This window comes from Zonotrichia albicollis, chromosome 3, assembly GCF_047830755.1.
Source record: "Zonotrichia albicollis isolate bZonAlb1 chromosome 3, bZonAlb1.hap1, whole genome shotgun sequence".
Taxonomy (NCBI): domain Eukaryota; kingdom Metazoa; phylum Chordata; class Aves; order Passeriformes; family Passerellidae; genus Zonotrichia; species Zonotrichia albicollis.
The window spans coordinates 36,558,608-36,573,101 of NC_133821.1; the positions used below are offsets into that span (position 1 = coordinate 36,558,608).

The 14,494-nt window shown below is 49.2% G+C and overlaps 2 protein-coding genes across 6 annotated transcripts in view; both read right to left on the minus strand.

Annotated features, from left to right (window-relative positions):
- Window positions 1-606: 606 nt before the first annotated feature.
- On the minus strand, window positions 607-2,982 carry ZFP36L2 (ZFP36 ring finger protein like 2). The gene is made up of 2 exons (XM_074537170.1): window positions 2,720-2,982; window positions 607-2,188 (listed from the first exon to the last, which is right to left on the minus strand). The coding sequence occupies exons 1-2, from the start codon at window positions 2,768-2,770 to the stop codon at window positions 785-787; spliced, it is 1,455 nt and encodes a 484-aa protein (XP_074393271.1). The 5' UTR covers window positions 2,771-2,982; the 3' UTR covers window positions 607-784.
- Window positions 2,983-6,821: 3,839 nt separating this feature from the next.
- THADA (THADA armadillo repeat containing) overlaps window positions 6,822-14,494 on the minus strand; it is a 151,987-nt gene continuing 144,314 nt past the window's right edge. For all 5 annotated transcript variants that reach the window (XM_014264420.3, XM_026791065.2, XM_026791066.2 and 2 more), the window contains exons 37-38: window positions 8,797-8,963; window positions 6,822-7,641 (exon numbers count right to left, since the gene is read on the minus strand). In XM_014264420.3, coding sequence (XP_014119895.1) covers window positions 7,303-7,641; window positions 8,797-8,963 — 506 coding nt within the window. In that variant the 3' untranslated portion in view covers window positions 6,822-7,302. The remainder of the gene's footprint in view (window positions 7,642-8,796; window positions 8,964-14,494) is intronic.

The following is a 14,494-nucleotide window of genomic DNA, read 5'->3' on the forward strand; positions in this document are numbered from 1 at the left end:
ACTCAAACAGCTAAAAAAAATTTTAAAAAATCAGCAGTTATTCTCCAACAATTACAAACTAAACTCAGTTGAGTGCTTCCAAATAAAGCAACAACAAAAAATTGTTCTAAAAGCCAAACATCCACTAAGTGGTGGCAATGGAACCAATATTAAACTTTGGAATGAAGGTTTTAGCATTTGTTATAATAATAATATATAGATATATATAAAAAAGAAGGTTGTTATCAAGGCATATTCTTGGCAGGATGTTGGATTTTTCTTTTTTTTTTTTTTCCTAAAAAAAAAGCTTATAGATTTAGTATGTTCTGTGTTTTTATTTGAACTGGATTGAAAGACAAACTAGTTTGTAACTTTTTTTCTGTGTGTCTGCAGGATTGGAGGAGCTGGGCTGGTGAACCGGCGCTCCCCGGATTGTTTGTTGCTTTCTGGTGCTGTCTTTTCTAATGCTGTTTTGTTTCTTTTTTTTTTTTTCGAACACAGATGGAATGGCTGCTGCTGGTGCGTATCATAACTTGTCTCCAAAGAACAACAACAAAAAAACCCCGAAACAAAAATCCCCTTCTTCCAAGGTCTCTCTATAAAAATAGGTTTGTTCAGTTCGTGTCATTTGCCCTTTTGCAAAATGCTTTGTTTCTCGTTTTGTTCAGCTCTCGGTGTATAGATAGATAGATATATAAAATAAAACCAACCAAAAATAGAGAGGAAGGAGAGGTTTCGCTTTCTTCGTTCGGTAACTTACTTGTAGGGCCGCCGCGGGGCCCCCCGGCCGCCGCCCCGCGCTCCCTCAGTCGTCGGAGATGGAGAGGCGGCTGAAGATGGGCAGGCGGCGGCCCGAGTCCAGGCTGGGCGACTCGGAGCCGCTGAGGGAGCCGGAGCTGAGCGAGCCGCTCAGGTAACTCTCCCGGTCGGAGAGCGAGTCCGGCGGGCTGGGCGGCGCGTCGAAGACGGGCGACTCGGAGAGGCGGCGGAGGGGCTGGAAGCTGAAGGGCGGCGAGGCGGGGGGCGGCGGGCAAGCCCCGCCGGGCGGCGGCGGCTGCTGCTGGCAGCGGTAATAGGCGGCGGCGGCCGCGGCCGCGGCGGCGGCAGCGGCGAAGTTCTGGGTGTGCAGGGCGAGGGGGGCGATGAGGCTGCCCAGCTCCTGCCCCGAGAAGGCGAAAGCGTTGTTGGCGCAGGGCGGCGAGAGCAGCTCCTCGCAGTAGGAGGCGGAGGCGGGCGGCGGCGGCGTGCGCGAACCGCCGGGGCTCTCCAGCAGGGCGGCGTCCAGGCGGCCCCCGGGCGGCGGCGGCGGCGGGGCGGTGCCGTGGGGGTGCGGGGGGTGATGGTGGTGGTGGTGGGCGGAGAAGCCGGAGAAGCTCAGGCTGTGGTGCAGCTTGGGCCGCTCGCCGCCGCGCGGGTGCCCGAAGCCGCCGCCGCCCAGCGGGTGCTCGCGGGGGGCGAAGGCGCGGAGGTCGCCGGTGCTGCCGGCGGGGTGCGGGGCCGCGTGGTGCGGGTGGTGGTGCGGCCCGGCCGCGGCGGCGGGCGGGGGGGCGGCCGTGCCCCCGCCGGGCGCCGGGCGGCGCTCGTCGGCGTTGTGGATGAAGTGGCAGCGCGGGCCGTAGGGGCAGAAGCCGATGGTGTGGAAGGTGCGGCAGAGCTCGGTCTTGTACTTGGGGTGGCGGGTGAGGCTGCGCAGCTCGTGGAAGCCGTGAGCGAACTGGCACTTCTCGCCGTACTTGCAGGCGCCGCTCTCCTCGAAGGGGCGGCACAGCTCCGTCTTGTAGCGCGTCGAGTTGATGGGGGCCCCGCCGCCGCCGCCGGAGCCGCTCCCCTTGCCGGCCGCCTGCTGCTGCTGCTGAAGCTGCTGCATGAGGTGCTGGCTGCGCTCGCCGTTCTCGCTGAAGGAGCGGTCCCGGAACTTGTTCTCCTTGTTGAGCAGGGCCGTGGGGCTGCTGCTGCCGCCGCCTCCGCCGGAGCCCGTCTCCTTTAGATTGCCGAACGAGGAGGAGGATGACGACGAAGACGAGGATGTGGAAGAAGAGCTGGAGCCGGTAGGGCTGGGGAACTTGGAGCCGCCGGCCAGGGCCGTCAGGTTGCTGGTCGAGTGCCGCCGCAGGAAGCCCGGCGCGAAGCTGGAGCTGGGAGGGGTCACCGGGGTCCCCACGGCTTTCTTGTCCAGCATGCTGCTGAGGTTGGTCAGGGACTTCTCCGTCTGCCGGGGCGGGGAGAGGGGAGGGGGTGGGGGAGACAGCGGGAGAGAGAGAGGGTGTTGCGGGTGACCGCCTGCCCACGGCCACGGCTCCCCACGGCCGCGGGAGTCGAGGCGGGGGTCACGCCGCCCGGCCGCCCCGCAAAGCGGGTCTGCCGGTAGCGCCGGCGGACAGCACAGCGCCGGGGAGAAGCTCCCGCGCCAGCTCTGCTGCATTTGCAACTTTTTCCAAAAGTTTCTCCTAGCAGCGCAACATGCGGGCAGGGGCTGCAGGGCGGCCCGGCTCCCCCGCGGCTGCAGGAGCAGCCCGCCCCGAACGCGGCCGCCGGGAGGCCATGGGGCGGCATTCCCGGGGCTCGCAGCCTTGCGTCAGCCGCTGTCCCCGGCCGGCTGTCAGACCGTGACCCGCCCGCAGAGCCCGGCCCGGCACGGGCCTCCCGCCCCGCCGCGCTGCCCCGGTAGCCCGGAGCGCCGCTCTGCACATGGCGGCAGCGGCAGACCGCGTCCCGCCCAGCCAAACGCGCTCGTCCCTACCTTGCACAAGAAGTCAATGTCGTAGAAGGCAGATAAAAGTGTCGTCGACATTTCTAGATCCTGTAATGGTCGGATATACAGGAAGGACCGAAAGATCCCGCTCTCCTCGGAGGGTTTGGAAAAGCCACGACTAAATAGGAGAGGGCCGTCTGCTTGAGATCCGAAACGGTCCCGACTCCTTCCCGGCGGGACGGCGGGTGCCGGGCCGAGGCGGCGACGGCGGCTGCACAGCAGCGGGCGAACTGCGGGAACTCAGCGGCTCCCCGCGCCGCTCCCATATAAACGCGGCCGCCGATGGTCGCGGGGGCGGTGCCGCGCTCCGCCCGCCCCGCTCCAGCCCGCCGGGCCCGCCCCGCTCCACCCCGCCGCCGGGCCGCCCCGAGTCTCACAGAGGGAGCTGGCAGCGGCGGCGGGGCAAGTTCGTGGGGAGCGCCTGTGCTGCAGTGCGCCCGCAGCGCGGGCGGGACGAGGCGGGGGGAGCGGGGAACCAGCCGAGGCAGCGCTCACGGCGCCCTACGGGCTCGGCCCTTCGGAGCTCCCCGCTTCTCCCCGACGCCCCCGCTGCCTGCGCACGGCGGCCGCGTCCCCGGTGGGGGTGGCGGCTCCGCCGAGGGCAGGACGCGCGGGGCCGCGGGAGAGGCGCGGCAGCGCCGGGACACTTCTTCCCCGCGCCCCGCCGAAAATAAACTTTTGCCACGTAATTGCTTGAAACAAAGGTCGGGACCGCGCTGCTCCGGTGCAGCTGGCGGGACGGGGCCGGGAGCAGGTTGCGCTCCCCGCCGCTTCTTCCCTCTTTTCAGGGACCTCGGGTTTGGCGCTTACTTTCTTTCAGAAGTTTGGGAGAGGTTGGCGGCCAGGCGCGGAGGCGAGGTGGCATTATCCTCCCAGCGGCCTGATAAACTACCCCCACCTAACCCTGTCTGCATCTCTTTCCCGCGCCCCGCAGCCCTCCCACGTCTCTCTTCCACGTTCGGCCCCTTCCTTCCTCATCCCCGCCAAGGTCCTGTGAGACCCATCCGAGTCCCGCGGCCGCCGCCCCAGGTGCCCGCCCCCGCCGGTGCCCGCGGCGAGGCGCCCTCCCGGGGCCGAGCCGGCCGCCGGCCAAGGCGGGCCGGGAGCCGCCGTGCAAAACACCCCCGCCCCCCCCCGCGCCGATAAGGCCGCGCAAATACGACGTGGGAACGGCGGCGGCGGCTCCCCTGCACCCCCGTCCCCTCCCGCGTTTGCTCGGCCCCGGGACAAATGGGAAGGAGAACAGAGGCGGACGGACGGACGGACGTGTAAAGTTTTATGGCCGCTAAAGCCAGCAGAGGCGTTTGATCCTCTTTAGCTTCCGAGCCGGGATGGCAGTCCCGCGCGCTCCAAGGGACCAAACCCGACCACGTCAGCAGGAGCGCGGCGCTGTGCAAACACATTTGCAGAGGAAAGGAACCTCGGGCTGGGGGCGGGGGTGTCACCAGAGCCCCTCGCCACGGGTTTGGCACTCGCCCCCCGCTGCCCAGCGGCTCACGCGTTCCTCTGCTTCCTCCCCTCGTCCTGCACCTCGCACGCCGCTGCGGGAGGGAGGCTGCGGCGGGACCCCGCACCGCCCGGGAGCCGTCACCCACGGCCGGCCGAGCCCGGAAACCGGGATCGAAATCTCCCGGGAAAGACGAGGAGCTGGGCGGCGGAAAGCCCAGACCTCGCTCCCTCCCGCGTCCCGGCAGTCCCCTGGGGCCCGTCCCCCGCTCGGCGAGCGCTGCTGGGCCCGGCCGGGCCGGCTCCTGGCCCCGCTGCCGGCCCCTCCCGCTGCCCGCCGGCCGGCGGGGACGTGCCGCCCCCCAGCGGCCGCCGGCTCCTCCGCCCCGCGGTGCCGGGACACGTCCCACGTTCCTGCTCCCTCCCCTCCTCCCGCCCTGCCGGGGCCACGGCTCCCGTCCTGGCGACAGGCGCTGCCCCGCACACGGGGAACGCGGGGCTGCTGCCATAACGCGTATCGCTTCCCAAAGCCTTCTCCGGGCCCGGTCGGAGTCGCCTCCGCACTGACCCGAGTTCAAACTCTTCCTCCTCCCACACAACTCTGCGATGGAAACATCACCTTGGAGCTGATCCTGCCCGCCAGACAACCGAGTGAACAGTTTACTGTGACAATCATGCACGGATCAATGTGTCAACGCCATTGGGAGGAATACTTTGATAAACTGACTTTGATCAAACACACGGCCGATAAGGGCTCTGGAATCAGGTTTTGCTCCCTCTCTCCTGCAATCGCTCCTCGGGGTCTAAAGGTTCTTCATTGAGTAGTTACACAGTAACCCATCATCAGCACCGTATGGTGAAATGTATGTGCACTGATATAATTCTTATTTGCTTTCTTATAAACTCAAGCGGGATGACAGAGGTTCCAGTTGCGTCTTAAAACCACAATAAGGAAGACCAAGTTTTGGAGCTGTTTGGTAACTGATTAACCAAGTCCTCAAGGCTTCACAGAGTTTTACAGTCACTGTGGGTCTATAACTGTGCTGTCACCTGGTTGCATTTATCGATTTGCCAGTATCAAATATATCTGTATATGCATTTTAAATTTTACCCAATTAAAAAAGAAGCCCAATGCTACTAGATAGTCTTAGGTTACCCACTGACATGAGCAAGGTCTCAGAACTTTACAGTGATTTTGATACATACAAAGTTCTTTTTGTCTCCTACTACAGAAGCTGTTGCCACACTAGTTCAGAAATGATAGAAAGATGTGGCAGAATCAGCTGCTGTTAATTAATTGTACAGGTCTTGACTATTTTTTAACAGTGGCTTCCAGACACAATCTGGGCTATTCTTTCCCCAGGAGCTCAAACCAGATGCATACAAATTAATTTTTAGCCTAACTCACAGCATGGCTCGTTAAGTTGGATAGTGAGCATTCTGTGAAAGATCATTTCAGATTCCAGCATTTCTCTTTTGCCTATTGAAGCCTCAAGTTTCACCATAAATTACTTCTTACATAAGTAACACTGAATCCTGGAAACTTGGAGCAAATACTACACTTTTATTCCTAAATTCTGTTTGTTGGGGTTTTTTAAAGTGGTGACTGCAGCGTTCAGATGTCCACTAGACCCAACTCGGCAGCTTAGCTCTACTTAGAGCAGAGTATCTAAAGTCAAGAGAGCAGCGATCGGCTGTGGGGCACCGCAGCACTGCGAGCAGCGCCCCTCAAGCTTTATCCTGTCCGGGCCGAGCCCGATCCCGATGCCGGCACTCCCGGATCCCGATACCCGTATACCGGCGGGAGCGCGGGCCCGGCCCGTGCGCGGCGGTGCTGCGGCGCCACCTGGCGGCCGCGTGGCGCACCGACCGAGCTGCTGTGGAGGGCCCGGCCGCGGGCCGAGCGCTGGGGCAGTACCTGGGCGGCACCGAGATCTGGGGTTAAACTGCGCTCATCACCATCAGCTGAAAGGCTGAAAGCAACCAGGCGTTCATCGGACATGTTCTTCTTCCAAGAACACCGAAATGACGGCGTACAGGGCCGCACATCCGTGCTGTGGCAGGCCCAGCCACACGTCCGGTCACAGCCCTTGGCTATGGGAAGGTAATGCAATCTTTTCACATCACTGTTTATTTATTTTTGATGTCTCATTTTCATATCAAAACCCACTTCCAGTTCAGAGAAAGAAACCATTCGATGCACAACAAGCTTTTTTGTGCTTTAGACACAGCAAGGCCCTGGAGCACTCAGAACAGTCCCTACAGCTGCCCCAGCTGGTGGAGCATCTCCAGCATCTCCCAGAAGCAAGGGCAGCAGCACAGAAACACCTCTGGAACCCTTCCCTGCTCCTCGGCAGGACTTGCTTTCCAGGCCTGCTTGCAGAGCAAGGTGTTTGAAGGGAAGATGGAACTGTTTCGTTTGCAATGGAACAGCTGCTTCGTTTTGAACACAGCAAGTCTTCATTTCAGAGCCATTTTATGAAAGTAGTTATTTGATTTAAAGGAGAAAAGAGGCATGCAGAAATCTAACTAGTGCTGTTTCAATGTGCAAAACAAGGTTACTACCAAAGTGAAAATCCTTGTCTTCCTCCAGAGGAAAATGCAGTAAAATTTAAAATATACTCTAAAAATTGCCACAAAGAAGTCACGGTTTGTTTTTCTATTAGAAACACTTAAAGGTTTTTAAAAAGCATATTAATTTCACAAGTCACAAGCTACATCTTGAAATGAGACCAAAAAAATAAACTTTTTCTTGGTATTAAAATACAGGAGGTAAAAATGTGGAACAAAACATAACAGAACTACAGGTGGCCTGCACCTGGATGAATGGAAAATATTAAGTTTAGCTGCTTTACTTCCTACAGTAGCTGTAATAAACAATGCTCAGCTGAATGAAATTAACAAATGCATTTAAAAGGAAAAGTCTTCCACTGCATGTCCCATTAAAAAAAAATCAATGCACAATTAATCAATACAAAAAATGTAGTTCTAGCCTGAATACTGAAGGTACTGCAGGTTTCCTGAAGTCATCACAGCAATCCCTGATTCCTTGAACATTGCTGGAATACAGTCTCCCTGCCCATCCAGTAATGTGTGCAGCTCCCTGAGTATGAAGTTTTAGTAATTTACTTTTCCAGATTTTCATTTTTGCAAGCGTCATCAGGCTTCAGCAGATTTAATATTTTAAGACAGACTGATATTCTCTCCCTTTGAATAGCCAATCTTGTGAATTCTGGAGTTCTGGAGAACTCTGGAACTGGAGGTAGGGCTCCAAGAAGGTGTTCAATGCGCTGGGCTTGGTCCAGTGCTATTCCTGATAGATGATTAAGCTCCCCATGATCTGGTAAGGTGAGGTGAGTCACTGATACAAGATGTAGAAGGTGCTTACTCAGTTGTCTCACATGAGTCAGCTTCTCTGCCCAAAAATTCACTTCTCCTTTATCAAACAGGGAATCATCTTCTTCCTTAACAAAAAGAAAACCAACTGTGATTAGAAAATGACTCGTGGTTTGATAACACCAAGAAAATCATAAAAGATATGGAAAAGGATATATATAGAAATGATGACTGAGGCTGTCATAGAACAGCTTTCTATATTAAAAAACAAGGTAAACATTCATATGCCTTTTCTTAAAGGTGTGGGAAAACACAGTAAAAAGGTTCCTACTTTACCCAAAAATTTTACCTTCAAAGATGAGGCAGTTATGGCACAAGTCTTGGGAAACAGTGGAAGTAAATAGCAGCCCTAATCCTTCACATGTGCTTGCCTTCCCCTATGAAACAGTATTATATTTCACAAAGACCTCTGTAAGCAGTATGGTGATTTGCTATATCATGGAGCTTTTTGACTGGATTAAATTAAAATTGCATCAGTCAGTCAAACATCAGAAATGCACACCTAAACTACAGACTTGAGAAAACATTCATTATATATTTCATGGGTCATATTAATTGCCAACAAACTTCTAAAAGATGTAGCTGCTCCTGCTGGTTTACCTGCCAGCTTTATTTTGACTTTTCCAGTCTTTTCAAGACAAAAAGAGCACAGTGTATTTATACAGTAACACCTTTCACAGAACCAGTGTGGCAAAGCTTTAACAGAAACAATCCTGAAGTCAATGACTGATGTAAGCAAGACTGTTTCATGTGTGGTGCAGAACCAGTCACGTGGATGGTGGCATAAAGTTACCAAATATTTAAATGCCATCTCTGGGAAAGCCAGCATTGGTAGAACACTGTTCTTGAAAACCCATATGTGCCTGGCATCCCCAACAACAGTTTAAATTCAAGGGAAACCATCATCTGCAATAATACTGAATGTAATTACATCATAGCCTCAGAATGTTTCAGTCAACAATGCCTTGTGAAGTAACTTGATTTATTTCAATGTTTGCTTATTGATCTCTTTAATTTTATGCTGGTATTACCAGGAAACAGACATTAAACTCTTTTCATTCTAAATAATATCCATGTGAATTCTTTAAAAGACTGCAAATCAGTTAGTACTGCAGTAGCAATTATCAGGTTTCATCAGATGAGACATTTCATTCTATTCCTACCACAAGACTGCAGAACTGTAGTGCTTCTAACATGCTATAGCAACTGCTTGTTAAAATTACCAGGGCAGAAGTGTCCCCATCTCTTTGCAGGTCAGTGTCTCCCAAAAGCCACTCCAGCAGGACTGGGACACCGGCATGGATCTCCCCCCACCGCTGGAGCAGTTCACACACTATGCCAAAGGCTAAATCCAGGGCCATTGGAGCATTCACTATCCTAAAGGCAAATTCTGTGGAGAGAAAATATGTGTAAGAATATAGAGCAAGACCGCAAACATTTTCAAATAAAATCAGCACAAAAATGATTTCTTGAAAACAGATGCTAAACTTACACAAACTCGTGCAGAATGATAAATTATACGGCAAATAAATTAGATGGGTGTTTACTTCTGTGCCCCTTGGGGCCTTCACTCAATTCCAGAATAATACATGAAGCAACTCAAAATGCTGATGCTTAATTTTTTTTCCCTCCTGCCCATGTAGTGACATTTATTAATCTGGGTTTAAATATACAGATATGTCTCTTAGAAACATCTCCACACAGTCCTGTCACTATTACATGGTGACCATTTTTGCCAAGCAACAGCTATGCCTTGGATCTCATGTAAGGTTTTCACTGGAACTCAAAACCTACAACACATGATATGTTTTTAAAGGGCTGGGATATAAAATGAGTAATTATGCAGTGTGTAATCTCTTTATATATAATAAGATATACATATACACACACACACATGTAAGAGAGATCAGGCATGAAGACAGGCTTAGAAAAGATGTTTGAGAAGGGAAAAGCAGACACTGTTTATGACCCCATCACAGAGCTATATTTATACAGGTTTTGGCATCATGCCAGAGCTGTACACAAAGCTATCATCCACACTGCATTTCTTCCCTGAACTTCCTCACTGCTCTCATTTGGGGAAATGCTGATTTAACTCTCTGGGTCCTACTCTGCTTTGAAAACAGAGTATATAAAAATGCTACAAATCCTGTGTGTCCACAGGTAGGAGTTTCTTCACTTGTAACTTTAATGTAATTTTTTTTTCTTTTTAAAAGGGCTGCAGGAAGAGGACCAGAAGAGGACAGCTAGTGGACAAGCCTCTAAAATCCCTATTACTGTAAAAAGGATTTTGGCAAAACTAATCCATGTCCATAGTCACCAGCAAACTGAAAAATGTTCAGTGAATGATCTAAGTAGTGGTACATAAGGACATGCCATTCTTGATGGCTGTAATCTGGGACCAGACAACACAGCAGAGTCAGAATTTGGTAAGAATCCACACAGATTGAGAAGGCACACTTTACTTTTTGTGTGTGACTGTATTTAGGAATTTCTCCTGAAGGAGAACAACCATCTACATGGAAGAGGCACAGCAGTGCCACCAAGACTTCTCCCTCAGAACCCACATTCAGAGCTAGGGCATGGACCCCTGTGCTGTGACCCCTCCCAAGGCCTCAGGACAGCTGCAGCTTTTCTGGGGTACATTGGCACAGCAGATAAACTCACATTAAAACACCAGGATTAGGCAAATGCACATGCCAAAGAGTAGGGAAACATCTAAGGGCACAACAGACCGATGGAAAGATGAGTACATGCACTTGACAGACCAGGCAATGTACTGAGGACATTGGGGAGAATGAATTAGTATTTGAGATGATGAGGACAAAGGACCATAATAGGGAAGGGAGTGAAGGAGAAAGAACAGATGGTCCCTTTTTTATCTTGGAGTTAGATGAGGGTAATGGAAATCTCCTTGAACAAGCAACAGGAAGGCAGGCAGTCAATCTCTTAGTGACACTAATAATGTTACATACACAGTTTGTCTCTGCTAGACAGCAAAATCAAATGTTCAAATCTGTTTTCTTCATATCAGGAATTATCTTATTATCAGGACACCCCTGAGTTTTTTCTGTGAGGGAGTGCTTGAGAAGTGGTGTAGTGTGACATTTCCATCCCATTTATTTTAGGTATTGGGGTTTTTAAGTATTGTTTTTGATGACACTCCTTTCCAGGAATTTGTTGGGGATTTTTTTTTTTTTTAATGTGGGGTGTGTGTTTGTTTGCTTGAGGTTTTTTGAGTTTTTTGGTGGTTTTTTTTGTTTGTTTGTTTGTTTTTTTTTAAACTTGCTTTCCCTGTTGCTGTGTCCCATTTGGTACCAGTCTGATACTCTAAATAATGGACACAGTGATTGTCTTTTTTGTTTTGGCTTGCTTAGGCTTAGATAGGAAACAGTTTCATTGAAGTGCAATAGGGACACCTCAGCAATACTGGCAATCTTCAGAGCTGAAAAAACAGAGATCAAATGGAGTGTGGTGTTCTGAGCCTGAAACAAACATCCTGGTTATGAATGCTTACAAAACACAATATTTTAAACTCAACTCTTTTGAATTCTTATGATATTTTGGAGTTTTATGATGATTCCTGAATGTCTAGGATTTTAAGTATTTATATAAGGCCTGTTTCCTTATGTCACTTTATTTGTATTGGAATATTTAGCAGATTAGGTGATGCTGAGAGCTAGAAACCAAACATGATACTTCCCACTGCTGTTAGCTGTTGCTTTGGAGGACCAATTATAGATAGCACTGCCAGTTCTGGGGCCTTTTTAACATTTAGTCTCTTTAAGTATAAATACATACAGTGATGCTCTTTTTGTGGATGAGAACGCTGAACTGCTGAGAAACGCATCAAGAAATAGATGGGAGCCTCTAATTGTGGTATTACGTGACCATGCTGAAAACTACCAAGAGGTAGCAAAACAAGTAATGCTGAGGTTCTGCTTAGACTAAACTTGCTTGCTAGCAGTTTTTCAACAGTATGACACAGAAGAAAAGGCAGTTTTGTGGTCACAGAGTATAGCAGTCTAGTAGAGAATCCTACAAGTTGCAACAAAGGAAATGGCAAGTCCTTTTTTTTTGCTGTTTTTTTTTTTTTCTTCAAACTAAAAAAGAATACAGGAAAGGATATGTAGCATCCAGGAAAAACTTGAAGATCCTGAACACACGGACCACCTTTCTGTGAACTGCAGATTCTGCAGCCATTTAACTGATCAACAAAACTTGTGTGTCAGTTCTGGTGTTGAGACCCGACCAAACAAAGCAACATCGCTTTGAAAACACTTTAACTTAGGGTTCCAAAATCTGGCTAAGAGTCTGCCTACCTTGCAAGGGCTTTGTGTTAGAGAAGCTAATATAGCAGTATCTTGGTACTTCAGGTGCTCACAGAGACTCAGCAACATACCAGTGTCTGGCAGATGAAGAATTTTCACTTCCACCCGCTCATTCCATCCCACTCCTGCAGAGTATCAGGAATGGCTCCGTGATCTCTGAAATGCTCCCTCAGCTGCTGTTACTTACAGAACACCCTGATATTAACTGACTTTGATACCAGTTTACACAAATCTGATGCTAGACTATTTCAGGATTAGATTTGTGGACAGTCAGTGCTACACGGATAATTAAGAGATATAGCATAAACCCAAAAGAAATGTATTAACTCTCCTAAGCCTGGAGTGCTGCAATAATGCAAATGGGTAACAGCAAGCAAATTTACATAGGTACCCATGATTTAACAGGTAAAAAACACTTCTACAGGGGGAAAATGTTTTATTGCAACTCTAAAAGTAACTGCCAGGGATGTTGTAAGCATGCATAGAATCTTTGAAGATACTCACAAAAGATGTGTGTCTTGTCAAAAGAAATGTACAGTCTTCACTGTTTACAAGAAGTGCTCCTCACATAATCATCTGCCTGCAAAGGCAGGGCTGATTTTCAAGAAGCCACATATTACACATGATGCTGTGTTTGTGACTCATGCTGTGACTTCAGAGAGTGCTCTGAGCAAGATGCAAGTTCACCAGGGGCAAAAAGGGCAGGTGGCTTCCCTTTCACCACAGCCCCCCCAGGCCCCTGATGCTTAGCTGGGAGCCAGCTCAGGTACTCTGCTGATCACCTGGTAAATGAAGGCTCAGAACAGCACAAAAGGCATTTGGCACGCAGCTCTGGCGTGCGGGCTCTTCTGCCTGGCTGGCAAGCTGAGCTGGTTGCCCTGCAGTCAGAACTGGGGTAGCTGGGGGCCGGGGAAGGGCAGATCACAGGACAGCAGGAGGAAGGAGAAAAGCCAAAGGGAGAGCGAGACCTCCCCGTTCAGCAAGCTGCTAGCCCAGGTCAACAGTCATCCCAAATGTCCCCATCAGAGCCTTGCAAACAAAATGCTGAGATTATTTAAATGAGTGAGTGTTAATAGCCTTTCATAATGCAACTATTTAAAGTAACTGAATAAAAAACCAATTCAAATAGCCAGGGCTCACAGCTGATTACTGCCAGAAGAACTAAACCTGCAAAAACAAAACCTGAAGATGCAGCTAGTGTTATAAACCAAAAATACAGCAGAGTTCCTTCCACAGCAGTTCTACAGACTATCAAAACTGTGTTAAAATATGAGTTTCTTTAAATTTGAACATGTGCATATGTTCCAACATGCAAAAACATCATGAGCAAGATAAGCATCTTAGTAAATAAGCCACTACAGGGGTTGAAATACTAAAAAAATTCTCTATGACTTAAAACAAGTAGTTACAAGCAGAATAGTTAATACTACTCATCGAAATGAAAAATAAAGATAAGAATCAGGTACTACATACTTTTTTCATTTTGAGGAATAGAATTTTCATAAAGGGAAAGGGGTTAAGCACTGTAGTGTTTTGGTCTTTGTGAACCCGCCCACATAAAAATTAGACCTCCCACATACACATTCATATAGTCCAAAAGCTTTGATCATGCCAGATGTAAATATTTCTTCTAGTAGCCTATTACGTGTCCTCCAACTATACAATTGTTCTCTGTTAAAGCCTCGGTGATATTATGGGGAACTGAAAGAATGTATTAAGAGCATATATACACATATTTTATGGACAACCATGATAAAATATAGGCAAAGGAGAAAAGCAGAACATATTCCTTGCCTAACAGCATTTTGTAATTTTTATACCACAAATTGTTAACTGAAGTTCATTCTAGATCAAAGAGCAATCCAATTTTTGTGAACATGTACTGTGTTTGGAGGAAACAGAGAGAAGTGAATCTGCAAGGAAGCTTTGTATAACAGCTCAGAGATAAAATCTCACAAAAAACAGTGTACCAACAGTAGTGATGTTTTCAAGGAAAATATATATGGTATGTTCTTCAACTGAAATTACAGAAAGTATTTCAGGTAGACCATTACCATCTGAACTGGTAAAATAGTTTTTACTTTCTTGCACAAGGTGCTGTCCATAAAGTTATAAATATTAGTACATCACTATCATTATGGTACCTCCTAACATCCCAGTAAAATGAGGTAGTATTCTTACTTCAGAGGAAAGTTGACAAAGGCATGGACCTTTAAAGCAACAAAGATCATGGAATGATTGCTTGGCAAAACTGGGGATTTATCTCATGTTTTCTGATACATCACTGTAAAAGATGATGATGAGCAAGCAAGATATCAGGTTCCATCCAAATTATGGTAGATTCAGCATCACGGTCACTAATACCTGTAATATTACCTTTGCAAATGGAAAATTTCACCTAAACACTAATCACTTCTTTGTTGTATAAAGATTGTCTTCCTTTTGGTGTTCAGTAATAATCAAGCTTATTCCATTCTCAGCATATGAAATATAAGAGAGCTGAGTGAGGCAGTGGTACAGATATATTTTTTACTTAAAGTGATGTGTTTATGTATGCCTAGACTTCATAAAATTTAAAAAGCCTTCAAAT